We start from the raw sequence: 20,141 nt of genomic DNA, 5'->3' as shown, positions 1-20,141 counted from the left end.
AACCTTGCCTCTGACAGAGCCAGAAAGCACCCCCTGTGCACTGAGCTCGGTGTGGTTCCTCAGAAGGCACCGTCTGGCCCCAGGGAGAAGCAGCACCACAGCCTCGAAAGGCCCAGGGACACTCGGGAACGGCAGCCGGGTCTCCTCACACTATTGTTGGGCAGTGCAGGCCAGCAAGAGGGGACTGAGACTAAGGCTTTAGAAAGGGGATGCTCAAATCCCTCATGTTTAAGGGAAATGGACTCCAGCTGAATAACGATGACCAGCAGACTGCTGGGGTGTGATCCCACAGGATGACGCAGGCACCAGCCTTGAAGGAGCCCTTGTGAAGGCTAAAACCTCTCAGTGGACTGTGGCTGATTTCCACAAGCTTTGCATAGAGAGGATTTTGTAGGATAGAGCTGCAGGCCATTTTGAAGCAGAGTCCTGGCCCGTTCCCTGTGGTGATAGCAAATTCCCTGCACCTGAGCGTGGGCGGTTGCAGGGCTCCAGGTGGGGACCTGCCTGCACCTGGCCTGGCTGCTAAACTGCTCCACAGCTCTGGCTGGAGGAGCTGTTGGAAGGTCTGAGGTGGGCACGAGGCTCCAGCACGGCTGCGACGTGGACGGGTGAGTCTTGTGTTTCTGTTTCTACCACGTAGGCTGCCCCTCAGCGAGACAACGATGAGCTCCATTAATGCAGTGCGCTGCTTCTGGTGTGTCACCGTAATGGCTTCTTTTCAGTTGATTTAAATTTGGATATCTACTCCTTGCTTTTGGGAAGAGCGTTCAATTAATGCTGTTGCGTTCTCGGGCAATATTAAAATCTAGGCTTGTGTGGTTTTGTGGTGTCTGCTGAAACAGGAGTGCTCCCTCCGAGCATCTCTGCAGGGCCAGCCATTCCTGGAAAAACCTTGCAACCTCCTTGAAAACCCTCAAGTACTTTGCACACCTGTAGCCCCTCTGTGCAGATCCCCATGGTGTAAATGCATGGACTGTTATTGGTATCATCATGGTCTCGCGTTAAAGAGTGTCTGGTCCAGGAATTTGCTTCTCTGTTAGTTTAAACCAAGGGATGCCAAGACCACAAATAAGCGGAGCTGAACCCGCAGCACCTCAGCTGAGGTGACTGAAGCTGCTGTGTGGAATCTGAGCAGAACTGGAGGCACCAATATTGCTTCTCTGTGTTTAGAGACAGTTCAGACAGAGTTTGCTGTACGTGCACGAGTGATGCTGCAAGTGTGGATAAAGACTAAAATCTGGATATTTTCATATAATGCTAAAGCAGTCATCCTAGTTCGGAGGGGACAAAGGGAATGTGGACACAGGGCACTTTGCAGCTGTTTCTTAAGTTCAGAAAAATAGCAAAGTTTATGTGTTATTGTTGTTCTGTGCAAAGTCTGCGTAACCCTTCAGACACCAGGAGATCTTCAGTTGTTTGAAGTTTGGGGAGTGTTCGGGGGGTATTCTCAGCTTACCTTTACAATGTTTTCTCCAGTAATTTGGGGTCAGAAAGATAACTGGATGAACTTAAATATTTCCATCTCTCAGAAGCCAAAGACTTTGTTTACTCCTCTGTCCTCTGCAGTGTTACTCCTCAGGGTGAGAGGAGCAGGTCATTGTGGGTGAGCTCAGTCACCTGTGGTTCGCCCTGTGAACACCCTGCACATACAGCCATGTGTGCTCTTGGTCTCAAAGCACCCAGGGTGCTGAGAGTCTGCACATGGCCTCGAGGTATTTCTTTTCTCCAGGCAATGTGCACATGGAGACCCTGTGGTGTCCATGAGTGCTCCACGCTGGCTCTGAGAGGGACAATAAACCTGTGTGTGTCTGGCTGTTTCTTTTGACGTACATGTGTGGTGTGTAATTGTAGCAAAACAGGCTGCCCAGGGAGATGATGATTACTGCCCTTGCCAACCCGTGGAGAGGTCTCTGTTGGCTGGTCTGGTGGAGTGGGCTGCAGCCACAAGAGTCCAGTTTGAGGTCCTGCTAGTGAACGTGTTTGGCACAGCCACAAGTGCAGACACTGGAACTGGCTTCAAGGTGAAAACCACAAATTGCTCATCCCTTCCAGAGCAAGGTCACATGTTTCTGAGTACAGTAACTCTCACATGTGCCTGTGACTACTGATCAATAGGTCAATATTTACTTCACACTGTCAGATTGTCTCTTTCACATTCAAGGAATTAATGTCTTGGGACCAGCGTTATACCAAGGTTGATGGTATTGGACCTTTACAGGTGGCTCTGAATCCTTAGCAGTCAGAGGATTTGCATGTCATTAGGACCCTAGGGTCTGCTATCAGATGGGCAATGCATCAATACGTCCCACGAGCAGGAGACGCTGCCAAGTTCTCTGTCCTTAGAGTTAATCTTTGCAGCATCTGCTTTGTCCGTTGTGGGAACTGCATCTCAGCAAAGCAACAGGAAGCTGCAGGCTTGCAGGTACGGGCACAGAACAGCTGATGAGAAACAAATTTGAAATGGGTACAGCCCCCCTGCGTGTGTATAGGGCTATGCTGACTTCCCAGCTCCTCTCACAGGTCTGCAGTCTCAGCTGCCTGATAAGACTCTAGCAAGCTTCCAGCAGAATCCAGTGCAAAACAGCTTGTGTTCTTGTGGTGTTTCTTACCTGTCCCCGGAATGTGCTCCTTTGTTTCCCAAATACATTTTTGCATAGAGTGTGCTGCACAGTATGTGTGAGTACGATTGTCATAAAACTAGATTTCTTTTGGATTTGTAGCCAAAGCCAAAAGACATAGTTTGGAATCCTGTTTCTGCTCTTGCTTAGTTAGATCCATGTGATCCTGATAATCTTCTACAAAGGGAGGGGTAGATCGTATTGGCTTGGACACGTGCATGAGCCTGTGGACTCTGGACTGACAAGTGAGCAATCAATCCAGCCTCCAGTAAGTGAGCTGTAGCCAGCAGCAATTGTATTGATTGTCTATTCTGACAGGTGATTTCTCAGACAGAGTGGGAGGGAGAGTGGGAATTGGGGAGGATCCTTCTCGCAAGAGAGCTCCAGTCCAGGCAAAGGAAGGAGAAATGGAAGTGCCCTGTGCTTGCTCCTCATAAAGCAGCTTCTGTCTGCTGCCCATCAGGGGGCAAAAACCATGCCTCTTAAATTCGCATCCCTGTTACCAGAACATCATGTTCAATTCAACAAGAAGTTTATTTTCATCCTTCCTAAAAGTAGCTGTGAAGAGGATGTGTGCCAGGGCTTTGAGTCACCCACGCGCTGCACTGTGGCAGTGCAGTACTGCTTGCACTGTACAATTATGGGTAGTAGTAAATCCTTGGTAGGAGGGACTTGCCTTTTACAGGCTGTACAAAATTAGAAGGCAGACACTGAGACACAAACTTGTTTTTACCCCAAGGTACTTCTGGAGCATGTGAAAAGTGGTAGCTGAGTGACGTGCCAGTGTTTCCCCTAACAGGTTAAGATTAGCTGCTGCCATTCTCTGACAGTAGGAGGCTAAAGAGCTGTATGAGAAGGGTGACTTGGTATGGTAGCTTCTGCGAGCTGCATGCAAGAACTTGACTGTTTTAAAATTGGCACATATTTATGTCTATATTCATTCATAAACTAGGTTTTGCATCCAAATAAGAAAACTGCCTATCAATGCCCAGAAGGCACTGGATAAATGAAGAGGCCATATGTGTTGCCTTAATTACATATCTTACTCATTTGTTTGGCCTTTAGCTCTGCCTGGACTTTCAAGGCTGCAAATCAGCAAGAGTCCAGTTAATTATACTGTCGCTCATCTCCCAGGCAATTACAGTTGTCCATCATTATAATTTCTATGATATAAGCCCTGCGATGGGGAGTTTAGATTTCAGTTGGAATGGAAGCTCCATACCTGCCCAGCGTGATCCTTGTACCATAACCCACTGTCCCTGAACAACCTACATCCTTTTGACAGCTTTGCTATTGCATAGTGTTACTCAGTGATAAGCACCGTGTGGGCTGAAATACACCAACAGAGCCAGGATCTAATTATGTGAGAAGATTCAGAGGGTGAAGGCTTTACAGTAGTCACTGTTTTCACCACCTGTGAAAGTCCCGCTGCATTTGACCTTTGGTTTCGTAGTTTTCTTGGTGTGTGAAGAAGAAAGGCCAGACACAGTGGGACAGCAGAGTCTGTCTCCTGGTTCAAAGGCCTGCTAAAAAGTTCAGTGAAGACACTGAGCGTACTACCATCACCTTCAGGAGGCTTTTGCTTTCATACTACTCTCAACTTGCAGTTAAGGACTCTTGGGGGATGCTGTGGCACATCCCAGGACTGAGATAACACAAGGGTTTTCATTTTCAGTTCAGCTTTTTGCTAATAGACAAGAACTCACACGCCTACATTAGGGTGTAAATGTAATAATAGCTGCTTATTTGAGAACAGGAGCTTTGTCCTCTCCCTTCCATCTGCTCCCCCAGCCTGTGGTTTAACATTGCTGCTAGATAGTGGATCTGTCCTGTTTGTAATGAATTAGAATATTTAGTCACTAGAGCAACAAAACTGCAACTGATTATTCATGCTCCGAGTTTGTAGTTTGAGTGTTTCTTTTGGTAGCAGTGTCAGCGTGAGCAGCTCTACCACTTGATCTTGCTTCTGCTTTGCCTTGCAGCAGGGCAAGGAACTGGTTTGGGGAATACATTCAAGCTAAAAATAGCTCAGCAATGAAAACTGCTGAAAGAACATGCTCTTCAAATAATAGTACAAGTGGTGCAGACTCCCAGCGCAATTCCTCCACTGAGGGCTGATGAGAGCTTAAGGCTGTGTATTAAAATGTATGTTGAAGGGTCTTCCAACCAAAACAACATGCTGGGTATGATCTGGGTCGCACTGTGCAGGTCACTGAAAATGGTGAATAATGTTTCTCTGCAAAAGCAATAGACTTTTTTCTATTTTCTTTTTTTCCTCTGAAGCAGGAGTAAAACTCTGGAGCCCTGTGTTCCCACGCACGTACAAAAGCAATGTCTCATATCTCAGATTTGGGCAAATTGAGAATATTGTGGGTTTGATGCTTAAGAACAAGCAAACAAAATCAATTGCATAAATCCCAGGGTTTTAGTTCTATCCAATTATGTATGTATTACAATCATATTATTTAAAATAAAGACATCTGCCACTGCTGAAGTGATACTAAAAACAACTCTGATAGCAAGTACTGGAGCAACAGTAGGGAATCTGTCGATCACTAGTAGTCCAGAAGCAAGTCTTAGCCCAGTGGTGGGGCTGCCACTTCACTGAGACTTTCCATTACTCCTAGTGAAACAGTTGTATGTACAAAAAAGAAAAAAAAGAAAAAAGAAGTTAGGTTTGAACTTCACTGTATAAGCGACGCCTAATTCAGTGCTTGTGCCTGATCTCCTCCAGGGAGACTGAGGCAGGGCTGCCAGACACCCTTGAGCCCTGTAAGAAATGAAGTGTCTATAGGCTCATGGCTCAACTTGCTGGGCAGCCAGGAATGCAATTCCAGCCACCACAATCATAGGGAATAGGGACAGGAGGACAGAAAGATGTGTCAGTTTGAACTGTAGCACTGGCTACATTTCAGAGTCCATCAGAGATACTCTACACAGATAGAAGTGTCCCCAGATGTCCTGAATTCAGCTAGGATGCTCACTGTTGCACAGCAAGCCTTAAGATCTTGCAATACTGTCCACTTAACCTATAAACAGTTGTCCCTACCAACAGATGCCACTGCGATGTACAACTGTAGGATTTGGGTCACTGGAAGAAACCACAGCTGGATTTGAAGAAAGCAGACAAAGAAATATTGGTATGCATGGCTTGTCAGCCTGCCTCTGCTGGCTATATGTAAATTCTCCTCCACCTCCGCATTAAATGCAAAATGATTTGCGAATGGCTATTCTTGCTACCAGTATGAGCTGCTGAGAATTCCCCCCAACAATATCAGCTCTAGAGAATACACTCCTCTGCTCCCTGTGACCTGTATTTTTATATAAAGAACCCTTTGGCAATCCACAGTTTGTGAACTGACAAATAAACATCTGCAGGCGTATCTGCCATTGAAAGATGCTGCATAAAGCAACAGCAAGGATTTACCCCAGAGCTGGTGGCATCAAGCTGTGTGAGCCTATTAACCTGGCAGCTTCACACCCCAAGAGGAGTGGCCATTGCACTTCACAAACTGGTTGTAATGTCAGGCTTTGTGCCAAGGGATAGCTTTCCTAATCACTGAAGTAAATCAAGGAAAATTAAGCGCTTTCCTGGCTTTGTGTAATCCCTAAAGAAAAAAAAAACCTAAATGATAGTGATTCCTAAAGTTACAATGGTTCTGGGATAGACAGTCCCTGCTGGGACCATATGTATGACTGCGCACCTGCTATCCAATTGCAGGAATCTCTCTGGGAACACTCTCCTTGGCAACGCAAGTACTTTCTAGTTCTCTCTTGTCACTCACCCACACAGCATCTCCAACGGGATGGGATATCCCTGCCTCCAGATAGCATATCACCATCTGTTGTACTATTTTCTGTTTCGCCCATGCCTGCTATTGTTAGCCCAGCATTTTTCAGCACAGAGCTAGACCAGCAGCTTGTCTTCATGCTGGCATTAACCAAAACTGGCCAGAGCCACATAGCCTTTGCTCACAGCGTGCTCCAAATCCTGCTTCTTTACTGCTTTCTCAATTATTTTATTTTAATCTTCTGCTTTTTTCAAGATTTCTCTTGAGGTTATCTGTTGATTTTCAATGCAAAGAGTGTTCTTGCTATCAGTATGCAGAGGGAAATGAGAAATTCCATTGACAATTCAAAGATGTGGCTCAAGGACTCTGTAGGAGTGCGAGTTCCCCAGGTCACAATGACAGGAATAATCATTTATTTATAGTTATTTCACCAGCAGATCTTGTAATGCTCTGCAAAGTCAGTCTGTATAGTTCTCTCTATTGTACAGAATAGGAAAATGTGGCAAAGCATCTTGTCTGGAAAACCAGACTTACAGACCCTCCAAGGATTTTATTCACTTCCCCTTGCAAATGATATTTTAGTGACTCTGGTTTTCTTTCTTTTTAAACTGGGCTGTGTGAGGAGTAGGAGTTATAACTTGATACCACAAATCATGACACTGAGCATTACAGACAGGCTGACTGACATGAAAATGCAGAGGACTTTAATTTAAAAATGTCATCCTCATTTTCTGTCTGCTCTTCCCCAAAGCTTTCTGGGACACTCCTTAGTTGCATTCAGGACCCTGTGTTTAGTCATGGCAATGTAAATCCCATCAGAGGCTGCTGGCAAATTACAGTCAGGACAGAAAATTCTGAGCTTTTGCTATCTGTGTTCTTCAATTGAATAAAATGTAGGAATTTAATTATATAACATTTCTTATTGACCTAAGCATTTAGTTTTGACATGACTGCTATGATTTGTTGTGGTACAGCGTAAGCTGCCTTCTGCAGTGCAAGGCTGTGACAAAAAACTTTGTGAGGTCTCCGTGTTCTTGGGAAAGGATTCAAATTTACCACAGCTGGGTCTCCTTAGAGCTGCTGTCTGGCTGCAAGGACAGGGGGGAGCTATGCAGAGCAATGAGTAGCGGCAGTGAATTCATCAAAGCTAGAACAGGGCATCGATTTCTGCAAAAGATCTCCACCATACACTGGTTTTCTAGGCATTTGTAGGCATTTTCTAGGCATTTGTAGGCATTTTCTAGGCATTTTCATTGCAGCTGACGCACAGCAAGTCACAGGTAATGCTGCATTGGAGGACTGTGCTTCTGGTCCACCAGAAAGTCCCTGCTAACCCCGAGCTTCCTGCCCTCATGGTCCTTGTAGACCTAAGCCTGGTGTTTCCACACACCTATGATTCTCCATTATCTTTTTCCTTTATGTTGTAAACAGCCTGCCAAAAGGTTTCTGTAAACTTAATTGCATCATGCCTATAAATACAACTGCCCTTGCCACATTAGTACTGGTTTGTTTAACCTTTTTTTGAGAGGGAGGATTTTTCCCCTGTTGAGTAGTATTTAGAAGTACTGTAACCACTCCCTGATAATTACAATAATAAGGCTGCAGCATAGCCTGGCCAGAATGTGGCTTTTGCAGACACCCTCAAATTAGCCTGATCTCTTTGTAATAGAGCAGCTGCCGTTTGGAGAGACTGTGAGATTCTGTCTTGCTCTTTTTTTGAAAAAAAATTATTTCTGAAAAATATATGAAGTATTAATTCATTCAAAATTTAATTTGCTTAATGAATACGATTGTCTCAAGTGAATGACAATGGCTGTTCATCTGTGAGCCATGCAGACTTCAATTTGAAGGCTTTTTTTTCAGTGGGGAGGCACTTGGTTGCTTCTTTCTTGACAAAGGAGTATTTTGTATAGTTTTAACAAAACAAAATGTCACATCTTTGTGCAACAGTGGAATAATTAGATTGAAGTAACCTTTTTCTAGTGGGATTTAAGACTTGGATTTTACCAATGTGCTAGTTCATCAAGCAGGTGTGTTTCCTGCTTGCCTTGATACTGTCCTCTGCATTATGCTCTTTCAACAGAAGGACATCCTCAGCCTCCAAAGGTGTTGTCCGTTTCTTTTTCATTTTGCTGGATAAATACTTGAGCATGGATTGATAAATCTGGGAGTTCTTTTTTATCTTTTGGTGTGTTACATGTGACAGCCGATGAAAAAGATAAAAACTGGCAGTGCTTTCCAGGAAAAAAATGACTCTCCAGAGTCTGGAGAGATCAAGGAAGTGTGCTGACCACTTGGATGATTTAACTATCCTGAAAAACAGATGCTGAAGGAAACTTGCAGTGTTCTGTTTGACCCAAGAAGTTCCCAAGTTACACAAGTAAACAGGAAAACCCCACAAGACCTGATTATACAGCTGCAGCATGCCAGGTGGGCACAGGCAATGGAGTAAAAAATATTCACTTAGAACTACATTTTGATAATTGATATGACTGTGCAGTATTTATTAAGTAGCTCTTGATTAAAAAAAACTACTTCTGTTCTGACTCGTTTTCTCTCCTTCCCTGTCCTTGTTTTCTAAATACTTGTTTCCTTGATTTTTTCACCCCCCTCGCTTTCTCTAAGGTTATTTCACAAAAGTAGAAACTGTGTAGACTGACCCAGTTTTTCTGTGTGAAAGCAGCAAGCCCAAGCCTCTGATTCCTGGGAGGAATTAAAATCTTGAATGAACCAAGCTAGAAGTTGTACTCAGAGCCGCAGGAGAAGGAAACTGTAGTAACTCTTAACAGTATTTGGGGAGCCAGCAACTGTTTACTGCAGTTTCCTTGGATCACACGTGGCGAGGCAGTTCTTGGAAAAGAATCCAAAACCATGCTGGAGCTCTTCACACAAAGGTGCAGATGACTCATCTGACAACAGCATCCCATAAATCAGTGATAACATAGTACTGTGGTACAGCCACATGCCCTCCAGGTTTGGTGTCTGCAGATGTGACTGCAGAACAGTAGGAAAGATTTGTCTCTTCTCCAAAGTAAAAGCCACAGTACAAATTTTGTGGGAGAAATGAATTCTATCCACTTAGGTATTCTGCAGGCAAGTCACAGATACAGTTATGGCAAAACTCATTTATATCCAGTTCACATATAAATTTGATTAGATTTAAAAGGAGAGTGGGGAGGAGAACCAACACAACATTGAAACTTCAGTCTCTCTTTTTTGTTCTGATATGCTTTCAAGTGGCAAGTCCGTAATTGTGTATGTTAAAACTGAAAAACATGTAGCCAAACCTACCCCTGGCTAAGATTTTTGCTTATGCCAGTTCAGAGTCCATCCTATCTTGCTTCTCTTTCAACTGCAGTGACGTAAGTGCTTGGCTTTAAGTGTATAAAGCATTCTTCCAGAATTTCATGAACAGGTTTAAAAGAAAACCACTAATCCTAAATAATCTCAGCAGCACAGTGACCATCCCCACAAATGGTGAGGGCTGGCACTGTAAACATCTGAATCCCTGCTGAATCCCTGGTTTATCCGTAGCTCACAACTGCTACAGCACCTTGTTCTCCTCAGGCTTTTGTCATAAACGGCACAAATGGCCGTGACAATCAGAGCAGCTTACTTTAGTCCCTATCGATTAAGCTCCACAAATTAAATTCAAGTAATTTCTTCTTGTAATTACTTGTGCTGCAGTTCCAAACTAGCTAAAGGACCAGAATAATAATCCAGTGTAAGGTGAAGCATTACAGAGCGTTATTGGCTTTCTGCAGATTTCCATTTGGGCTTACGTCTGCTTGATACTTTGCAGGTCTAGGGCCCAGATCTTCAGGCATTTGCAGATGTCTAATTTCTGAGAGAGGATCTGAGCCTCAACACATGCTGCTGTTTGCAGGCTATTTGGCAGGGCAGAACAAGTGCACTGTTTTCTTCCCTTAGATGTTTTGTCCTTGTTTAATTACACTTGCTTTAGCAGTTTTCCTGCAAGTTTACTTACATAACTATGTTCCCTTGTAATACACTGCAGCTTTCTGAACCCTGATTTTTTTTTTAATAGTTTTACATGTGCCACTTATGCTAGAATACCTTTTCGAGGAATTGACTGTGTGTCCCAGAAAAGAGCCTGCATGCTCCTGTCTGTGTTTACACCTGCTGCTCTGCTCTTCCCTTCCCTGCTGTGCACTGCCCTGCTGCCCTTGCTTTTGCTGTGCCATGGAAAACATGTTTGATTATGAATTCCTGGTACTGAAGCCAGGGAAGTAGAACAGGGAGTGCAAGGAGTTAGTGTCTTCCCAGAAGACAATTTCTGTTCGGTTGTGCCCTCGACATGTGAAACTTTTTTCTTGTCCTTCGCAATGACACTTCCCGTATTTGCACAAAGTAAATACCCAACATTTTCAGCAGCAGGTGCATGCTGAATTTTTAGTGATACAAACCTGCACTGAGAGCAGCTCTGAGTCACGTGCATGTTGTTCACCTCTAAAGCTAACACACAGGACTAAGTCCTCTCTGTTGCAGCCCTTTATAAATGAATTAGCGTGTTCAAAATTCCTTACCCAAACATGCTGGGGGCTGGTCTGAGGCAGCAAATTGCTCTTTCCGGTTCAGCTGCAGATCATGGCTCTTGTCCAGAGCTGATAGGGTGCTCCATAATTAATTGTGCATGCACTGTGCTTCATCACTGAAGCAAGCAAGCACCTCTGGTTAAAGAGCTTCTGTCCAGAGGGTCCCTTATAATCACACGCTCACAGTGGTTATTCTTGTTACTTGCTGACCAGGGATTCACATTAGTGAAGTTCATTCTGGTTTTGCAAGTGTAATACCTGAAAGGGAACAAAAGCTACCTTTTTCAAAAGCTCTTCAGCCTTTAAGGGAAAAGGACAGGACAGCCACAGTATGGCATGTACAGATATATCTGAACATCCTCGAATACACGAGCTGCACTGCGTCTCCCTTAGACCTGAAAAGCCCTGTAAACAGGAAGCTAAACTGACTCATTGCTTGGAGATGTTGACAAAACTTAAGCTTTCTCCCTTTCCTCCTAATTTTCATCCTTGATGACTTTTTCAGGGTAACTCCAGCAGCAAACAGCAAAACTCAGTCCCCTTGACTCTAGGGTCAGTGCAGTCTGTCACTGGATACATAACAGGGTTTCCAACTGTGTATCACTGCCCCACACCAAGGAAGGACATAGGGAATACTAATGTATACGGGATCCAGACATCTAAATCCTGGAGGCAGCTCCACAACACCTCAGCCATCACCTGCACCTCCCCTATTCTTCCAATCCTTCCCCACAATATTTTTCTTCTCTGTAGCTTGACAAGCTGAGGCCTTAATGGAAAAGGAGCAAAACAAAAAAAAAATCCAAATCCTCACACAGCAGCAGGTTTAAAAAGCACTTGGGCACAGTGCAAGCTGTTAATAAAATACTGCAGCTACATGCAAATCTCCAGCAAGCAACCCCTCAGACAGCCCCTGCTGCCAGCATCTCATCTTGCTGTCTAGTGCAGAGCAAGGAGAATGGGAGACTCCCTCGGCTTACACACACACCCACAGAATTAAATTGTAGCTCTATATATAGCTCCTGCCTCAGGCGAGGAGCTGAGGCTTTCAGACACCCTGTGCTTGCTGGGGTTATTTTTAGCACCAGTGACAAGGTTACCTGGTGGATGATTCCTGCCAAATAAGAAAGAAATGCATTAAATTGTACACCGCTAATTAGTGGTGACGGCTGATCTGTTCTTTGTGCCTGCCCCTGCCTTTCTGTCTCTGTGCCAAGTCTTCCCAGCCTTCTGAAATCAGGGCAGTTCCCTGAAATCTAGTTCAGTGAGTGGGAGTTTGAGCACAGTCAGAACTTCATTAAAAATCCTCTCCAGGTGAATTTAAGCTAGACTCTGAACTGTGCTCAGTTCAGTATCTACTTAATTCTCTTCTGCATTAGGGCTGCTAGTAGTTTGTAAGCCACCACCCAGCCTGGTTTCCCACTGAATCTCTCGGTCTGGACAGCTGATGCCTTTCCAGTTAGCCATTCCCGTGAGGAAGTGGCACTGGACATGCCTTTCTTGGGAAATGGAGCACAGCTTTTGTTCTGTGAATAGGTGAAATTTTCCTTTGCGATCGCTTAGTGTTGAGCTGTCACGCTCTACGCTTTTAGGCTGCAAATCTGAAATGCTGTTTGCTTGGTATTGCTCTGTCTCCCGCAGCACTGTGAACTTCACGCTCTGTTACGTGAGGCTGAGTCTAATCTGGGTGTGCATTTAACTACGTCTGCAGTTTCTGGGCAAGTCAACTCATACATGCCTGTCCGAGAAGCTCAGGGCAGCACTAGACCTACAGAATTCCAGATGTGGTAAAGTATGGAATAAAGATACCTCCTTTTTAATTTCCATTCCCGAGAAGCCTTGCCCCAGCATGATCCACTTAGCCAAGCCAAGATTTTCAGTGTGGTAAAGATCAGTTTTAGGTGTTCAGGTTACGCTTCCACTCTGTGCTCACAAAGCCATTGTTCTTCCTGTCTGACTCCTTTTATGCCCCCGTTACTGCACCTGAATTCCTGTCTCCATAATCTTTTAAGTGCCGCTTAATGCATTGTGTCTACTTAGGCAAATATTGAAGACAGTGAAACAGAATAGGAAGTTAAACTTACAAGTATAATCTGTTCCAGGAATTCATGTTTTCATTGAAACGTTAAATAATAATGGAGCATCTTTAATTGTGGTTATACCAGGCGTACTTAAGAAGTGCCAGCCACCCAGGCAGTTCAAACATTCTAAATAATCAGATATCAAATTTAATTAAACAACCTTTTCCCGTGTCACTCTTCGGTCTAGCAACTATTTTACTCCTCCAGGTTTCAGCTTAAATCCCTTCTAGAACAAAGCGAGTCTGTAAGGCAGAAAGTAGCTGTTGCAAGTAATCGTACTTGCAAATGTCTCTTCTGCCTCTTGACACAAAAAGCTCTCAATTCACTGAATTCCATTGAGGCCTTATTATCTGCTCTCCGAACACATAATAATGGGAACCGAGACCTGTTGGGAGCCCTGTTGCTAATGCACAGTAGAACATTGCAAGTGCACACCATGGCCTGGGGCAGTCGGGATACATGAATTAGTAAAAGAAAACAATGCTGGAAAGGAAAATCTGGGGAAAATAGAATACTGCCATTTTGGATGGAGGAGGTGGGACAAGTGCATGTTTCCACAACAACAAGTGGTAGAATAAATCGGCTAGGAGCACAAAATATGGGAAATGCACTTTTCAAAAACAGGAATGCACATAAATTCTTGAATCTGTAATCTTGTTGCTGTCAGTCAATAATAAATCTGAAGTCTGTGGACTCGCACTGCTGTAAAAGTAGAATCTGGTCCAAAATATACAACAGAATTCCTCAATCTCTCTTTTAATATGGAATGAGTGGGGAAGTGAAGAACAAATAAGAATTTTAGCTTTGATTGCATGAACACTAACTAGCATACTAGCAGAGGGCTGGTGTTCTCAGCAGGTTCACAACTACTGTTGAAATGTATTAGAACAAGAACCATTTAAAAAGATGCAGCAGTTTTGAGAAAATGTTATTCTTTCATCTCCACATTTGTGAAGTTAAACAGACACTATTATTCAGTATATTTTGCACACTACATACGTCAGCACAGCTTTTCTTCCGAGTGCAGAGCTAGGCTGTTAGCTGTGGGACTGAGGCAATTTGCTAGACAGCTACAGACTTTCAAATGCCTACAAATGTGCTGAAAAATATGGATTTTGAAAATAACTGCCTGTTTACTTGCCATTCTTATGCAGACAACCATCAAATAACTACTCACTAATCACTTCTGTGTGCTAAAGTACAAGTCTATAGCCTGATGGTACACGTGGATTCATAACAGAGCTGGCAAGTCCCATGGCTGTTACCAAAGTGCTACTAGTAGAGCAGCAACAGCAGCGACGTGCTCTTATCTGCATAGGTAGTAGCAAAAATCATACAGAGAACATACATTCCTATTGCATCTCATTTTCTGGTCAGTGCTTCACACTTGAATGCTTAGCGGTATGTTCCTTAGCTATAAACTTCCAAATTGTCACAAAGACGCTATGCTGCACAAGAACCAGTAAAATAAATGGATTTGAAGTCCTCAACATTTCTTGCAAGGCTCTCCTTCTGCCCAGTGTGGTTACTTTTCCACGCTACTGCCAGGTTGTGCGCCGAGTGAGGAATCTGTGGTGGTCAAGGTCTCGTGGGGTGAGACCTAGACAGTCCTAGCACGCATCCCCCACCTGAGCTTGTTTGCACGGTCATGTTCTATTCTGGTGGATGACTTAAGAGCTGAGCCCTGCCAGGGCACATATGTGCTGGAAGTTGTGTGGGAGATTGCTTCCAATCTGTTTTGCCATTCCTGGCTATTCCAGCAATCTCTGCACCGTCTGTTCCCCAAGATGTCCTGAATCTTCCACGTTCCAGGAAGAAGAAGCTAAATGAAAGCCTGTCTTACAGCACTTGGAACAAAGATGGCTTTTAGCCATCCTTTAGACATTATCAATGAGACTAATAGCCCGCACTACAGATTGCTCTGTAAGACCGTAGCAGACAGTACGGTGGCTTCCTTCTCTGCATTTACCTACAGATAGCAATGTCCTAGCTTCTAGTAATGACCAGACCTATTCTTCACTGGTTGAGCAGTTCCCTTTTTAAGTCTTTGTACTGACACTGGACTGCAGGCATGATTCCTTTAATATAGTACTTTAGGCTCATTATTAAGCAAGCTATAATAAATGGTAAATGAAGAGAAAGGCATAAAGCCTCTAGTAACATCACCTGATACTGCAATTCCATTAGACCTTTAACACTAAGAGAGGTCAGGCTGTATTGTAAAGAGATATAACTTAGGTATTTCAGCAGTATGAGATATGAGATACTTTTTTCACTCAGAGGATAGTCTGTGATGTTCTAACTTAGTTTTAGGGGTGGAATGGGATAGAAACCATTTTTTTCTGTTTTTTAGAGCCATAAAATTAGGCTCCTAAGCTACAAAGACATTTCACGAGCAACTGACTGGTCAAAATAAGGGAATTAAAAATATCAAAGCGCAGATTGAAATATTTCCCTGAAATTAATACGCAAAGCTTGCAAGTTCAAGATGATCAATGCCATGGTCAAGGTCCGTGACACTTTCCTTCCTAAGATGACAGGTATTGATGTGACACATCTATGACTTCTCTGCCCGTAACTCTTGGAACTCAATGTAAATTGTAAATGTGATATTTTCTTCTTATATGTGATGGACGTGTTTTGTGATGGGGACTGTTGTCTGCTCTGTCTTTTGCAGTCACTGGCATAATGAACTATTCTGCTTTGAGTGTAAAGTGCTACCATGCTACAAAGAATAAACAGCCATCACTGAGACTGGAGGAAGGTGTTTATTCCATCTCCAGCATTGCAGGGGTTTCATGAAGTGTACCCAAAATCTCAGCTACGTTCATTCAGCAGCTTTTTTCTTAGCTGAGGGCAAGTATGAGAATGGCAGTAATGTTTTCCTCCATAAACTCTGGTCCATTAGGACTCATGCTCTGATCCATATGTCTGCTTCTCATTCCCTGTCCCCTGAGGTAACGTTTAATCAGATGCACACACATGAATGAGCTAGCCTAAATATCAATAAATGTTTCTTGCAGGAGAGGCTTGAGATATTTAATATTTAATAAGGTTTGAAAATGAACTTCTGCTTATGTTTCTCAATTTGCTTCCAAGCATTTTGGTGGCAAGCAGGGCTCAGTGCCCCAGTGTGGGCAGGCACAGCACAGATTATTTAACAATCCACTTTGTCTCATCTAAAATATACATGTTTGCAGATATCCAAATGTAGCTTTAAAAAAAAACACACACACAAAATCCAAATGGTGCAGTCTGAGCCTCACAGTTACATTAAATCTTTGCTTTAGGCTACACGCCGCAGTAATGCTACTTCTCTCATAGCTCTACCCTGTTTCCTTGGTTACTGATCAAAACCAGACCATCCCTGCCAGCCATCAGCTGGACTTACCCAACCACCATGCCCACACGAGGGCAATGCTGTCAAAGTTGCTTCTACCTTAAAGCAGAAATACAGCCACCAATGCACACAGCAGCTTTCCCTTGTTCAAGTAAATATGCACCTATAACGATTGCTAGTGCTGACAAAGCAAAACCAGGTTAATAAATAATTCCATTATTATTTTTGTTGAAGTACTAGTCTTCCTGAAGCCCCTCAAAATCTTGATTATGTCAGTACAGCTGCAGGTAGATTTGGCAGAATTGTCTCCCATATTGACCTCTGTTCTTGTTTGCTACTGAAATCAAGGGAATCACTGCAGAGGGGACTAAGATTTTTTTTTTCATGTGGCTGACTGATATTTGAAAATGTGCTATATTAGTTTGTGTACGATTCACTGCAGGAAATGGCCTTGGGAGTGCGTGACAGTGTCTCATCTAACAGTACTCTGAGGACACCCCATTGTAAAGGGAGGTTCATCGCAGTTCTTAGACAGACTTACTTGGAGAGTTTCATTTCAATTTGCTGCCGGATTTCCTGTCTTTCCTCATCTGTCCTTCTTGGGAAAATATTCCTGTCTTCCAGCTCCTGCTTACTTGGTCTGTTTCGTAGTTTTACTGCCAGCAGTTCTTTCTTGCATTTTCTTGGCAAAGTACCTGTGACGTGCATTGAAAATAAAGTTATTAGAAAGACAGCTCTTGGAGATGAAACATGAACATATGAAAGGCAGGAAACCTACAGAGTGACAGCGATCTGTGCGTTAATGTGCTGTGAGCAGTTGTGCACTGCAAGGAAGCAGCACTACAGTTGTGCAGAGGTCAGGCACAAAACTGCTTACAAATGCAGAGGAATCGTATTTCTCTGTTATCTTTGTTACCCGTTACAAGTAAGCACTGCTCTCAGGTGAAAATTATTTGCAGCTGAGACATGATTCATATCACTACTTTAGAAGTCAAAGGCTGTGTGTGCATTTTCCCTCAGTCCTCCGAGTGCCCCTACAGCCCAGAGCAATCCCTATTTCCTGAACCATTTAGAGGTTCCTTTGCAGAAGGACTGGATTGTCCAGTTACGGGAGCAGCCAGGACATGGACACCTTCATCTCTGGGTCACAAGACATAACCAGGAGTAGATAATGGTAACTGAAACAACTGATGTTGCTGCTAGGCATGTGTGTTTGTATGAATGCATACACACATATGTATATAAAAACATATATATACACATTAATAATGTCATTCTGGTTTTCTGGCATTAGAAATCAGAAAGTTAGAATTGTGCTCAGACACTGTGTGTAACTTACACTAAATATAAGACATTATGTGTGGCTACATCCCGTCCAGTGTGTCAGTGTGTCATATTGGAATTTCATTTAATGATCAGTACCATACTGTTGACACTAAGCCTTTCCCTCTGAAGAGTGCAGGGGCAAATACTCCATGGAGTGAAAGAAAAAGCCAGGTTTTATGATAATTTGCAGAATTCTGGCAACTGAATTGGGCATTCGAGCAATAAGATACGTGGATACTTACTGTGATTGCAAGTCCTGTTGTACTTATTGTAAAAATATAATAACACATGTTTTCCATCAAACCAGACAACCTCAAACATTGCTGTTACAAAAGAACTGTTTGTTCACAGGAGAACATGCAGCAACTGTTTTGAGTAGAAGTCTACTGCTCTTTATTGTGCTGGATGTTGACACTTGATGCTGCCCCCCTGATGACATTAGAAATATCCTTTCTCTCTTTCTAGAGGGAACTGTCTTTGAACTTGGATGTTTCTGTATCTCTTGTGTAACTTTTCAGTTACAAATTTTTACAAATGAAAAGTGGACTCCTGAGCTTATAAACCCATTTTGCCATGTGTTTGTAAAGGTATGCAAATAAAATGGCTGTAAACTTAAACAACTTACAAAGTAAAAAGGCATCTTTATTTTCAAATGCAGACAGAAGGTCTGAGGTGATGTCAATTTGATGAGAGGCAGGTTGGTTTTGATGGGGGGAAGAGAAAAGTACTATTAAGACCAGTGAGCTGCTGAGTCGTACTGGTAGGACTGCAGCAACCAAGATACTAAATCCTAAATAGATTCTCATTCCAAAATATTGGGGGTTTATTTGCTGGGGTTCTGTAAGCCTACGTTATTATCATCATTATTGATCTTGAATTTCTTTATGCAGAGGGAGTCTATGCCACATCCATATATACATCTTGGGAAGTCTGGGGCAGAGGATAGTTATGGTCTCCCTTTGTAAGCAGGGACAAGTCTCTTGATAGTTGCAGTGGTCTAAAATTAAACTTTTTAGAAATCATAATCAGCTCAAAACCCCACTTAGAGTCTAAAAGCTGTGCCCTTGTTTAGCACCTCCCTCCTAATGCTTTCAAAGTCTGTTGCAAACATTAATTAAATTAAATCACACAGCCCTCTGAAGTAGTAGGTATTCATTTAACAGATGGGTAAAGTTAAATGATTTGGCTGCTGCCACACAGAGCCTTCTGCTAACTGAATATATGACTCCGCCAGAAGCATTTGGCTCATGAAGCCACAGGCTTGGGACTCGTCAGGTATTTTCAAGTCTCCGCCTCACTGGGACTGGGTGTAAAATGCGTGTTTGAAGTGCCTGATTTGTACAGCACAGGAACCAACATAATTCCTGCCGGAAACAACGTGAAGCATGTTTGGTGCTAGCAACCCCCTGGTATCCTGGAACGTGTTCTTATTTTCATGTGGAATTTTTAAACAGGCAGTAAGAGGAATTTGGTCGTGTCGGGAGATTTCTACAGAGACACTGCACATCTCCATTAAGCCCAGTATCTCCAGAACATGAGAGAAGTACCAGCCATGTGCTGGCAAGCTACACAGTGCATTTGCAGGCAGTTCAGTGTGTCTTGGGTGCACTGAAAGCACTATATGTATGCACTGTACAGCACATGTGTACATCTCTGTCCAGACCTCTTTGAAGGAAGAAAACAAGGCAGCTCTACATGTGTAGTCAACACTTATTTTTTGGAGATGCACCCTGAACGGTTATTGTCCCAATCACCAGTTAAGGTATGAGCGTGCAGGACTATCCTTACTCCCTTCAGGCTGTTACAAAACTACTTGCCATAAAATACTATACCTGATCTTTGAATTGTGCAAGGACAAGGGCTAGAATCACAGTGATTATTTGCTCAGATAAGGTCAGGGCTCATTTTCTGCCATCCCTCATTTCATTGAAGGGCAGCTGAAACCAATGCTCTGCAGGTAAAAGACTGGACCTTTATGCAAGAAGTCAGGTTTCAAAGCTTATGTGAAGATTCTAGCTTAAGCTAGCTCAGTGTATGCCCAAGAGGTTTGTATTTCACAGTGAGATGTAACAATGCAATATTTTGCTGGAAACAAAGTAAAATGAAGCTGCTGTTCAGGGCCCTGATTGTTCCCAGGCTGCTTTGTCACACACTTAGGAATGAGTCTACTACTTTGTGAAATTAAAAACACAAATCATATCTGAAGAATCTCAACTTTAACCCAAATCCTGCTGTTGTATTAGACCAGTGGAGAGCATGCAACCCACTCAGGATAAGCTGTGCTCGCTTCATCCAGATGTCTGGATTTCTAAAAGGCTTATGCTATGGCCACTCCCATGGTCCATATGCACTGAGCACTGATTAATCTTTAGGGTATTTCACCAAATAAAAATGCAAGAGATCTGGATTAAGCTGATCTGCCAGCCTAA

General features: G+C 43.3%; 1 protein-coding gene across 3 annotated transcripts in view; it reads right to left on the bottom strand.

The window, feature by feature from the left end:
- Nucleotides 1–20,141, bottom strand: part of PHACTR3 (phosphatase and actin regulator 3) — a 105,438-nt gene that overhangs the window by 11,285 nt on the left and 74,012 nt on the right. For all 3 annotated transcript variants that reach the window (XM_069871975.1, XM_069871976.1, XM_069871977.1), the window contains exon 8: nt 16,928–17,081. In XM_069871975.1, coding sequence (XP_069728076.1) covers nt 16,928–17,081 — 154 coding nt within the window. The remainder of the gene's footprint in view (nt 1–16,927; nt 17,082–20,141) is intronic.

This window comes from Phaenicophaeus curvirostris, chromosome 18 (assembly GCF_032191515.1).
Source record: "Phaenicophaeus curvirostris isolate KB17595 chromosome 18, BPBGC_Pcur_1.0, whole genome shotgun sequence".
Classification (NCBI taxonomy): domain Eukaryota; kingdom Metazoa; phylum Chordata; class Aves; order Cuculiformes; family Cuculidae; genus Phaenicophaeus; species Phaenicophaeus curvirostris.
The sequence above is the reverse complement of the archived record's forward strand: the minus strand, read 5'-3'. Positions and strand labels throughout refer to the sequence as shown.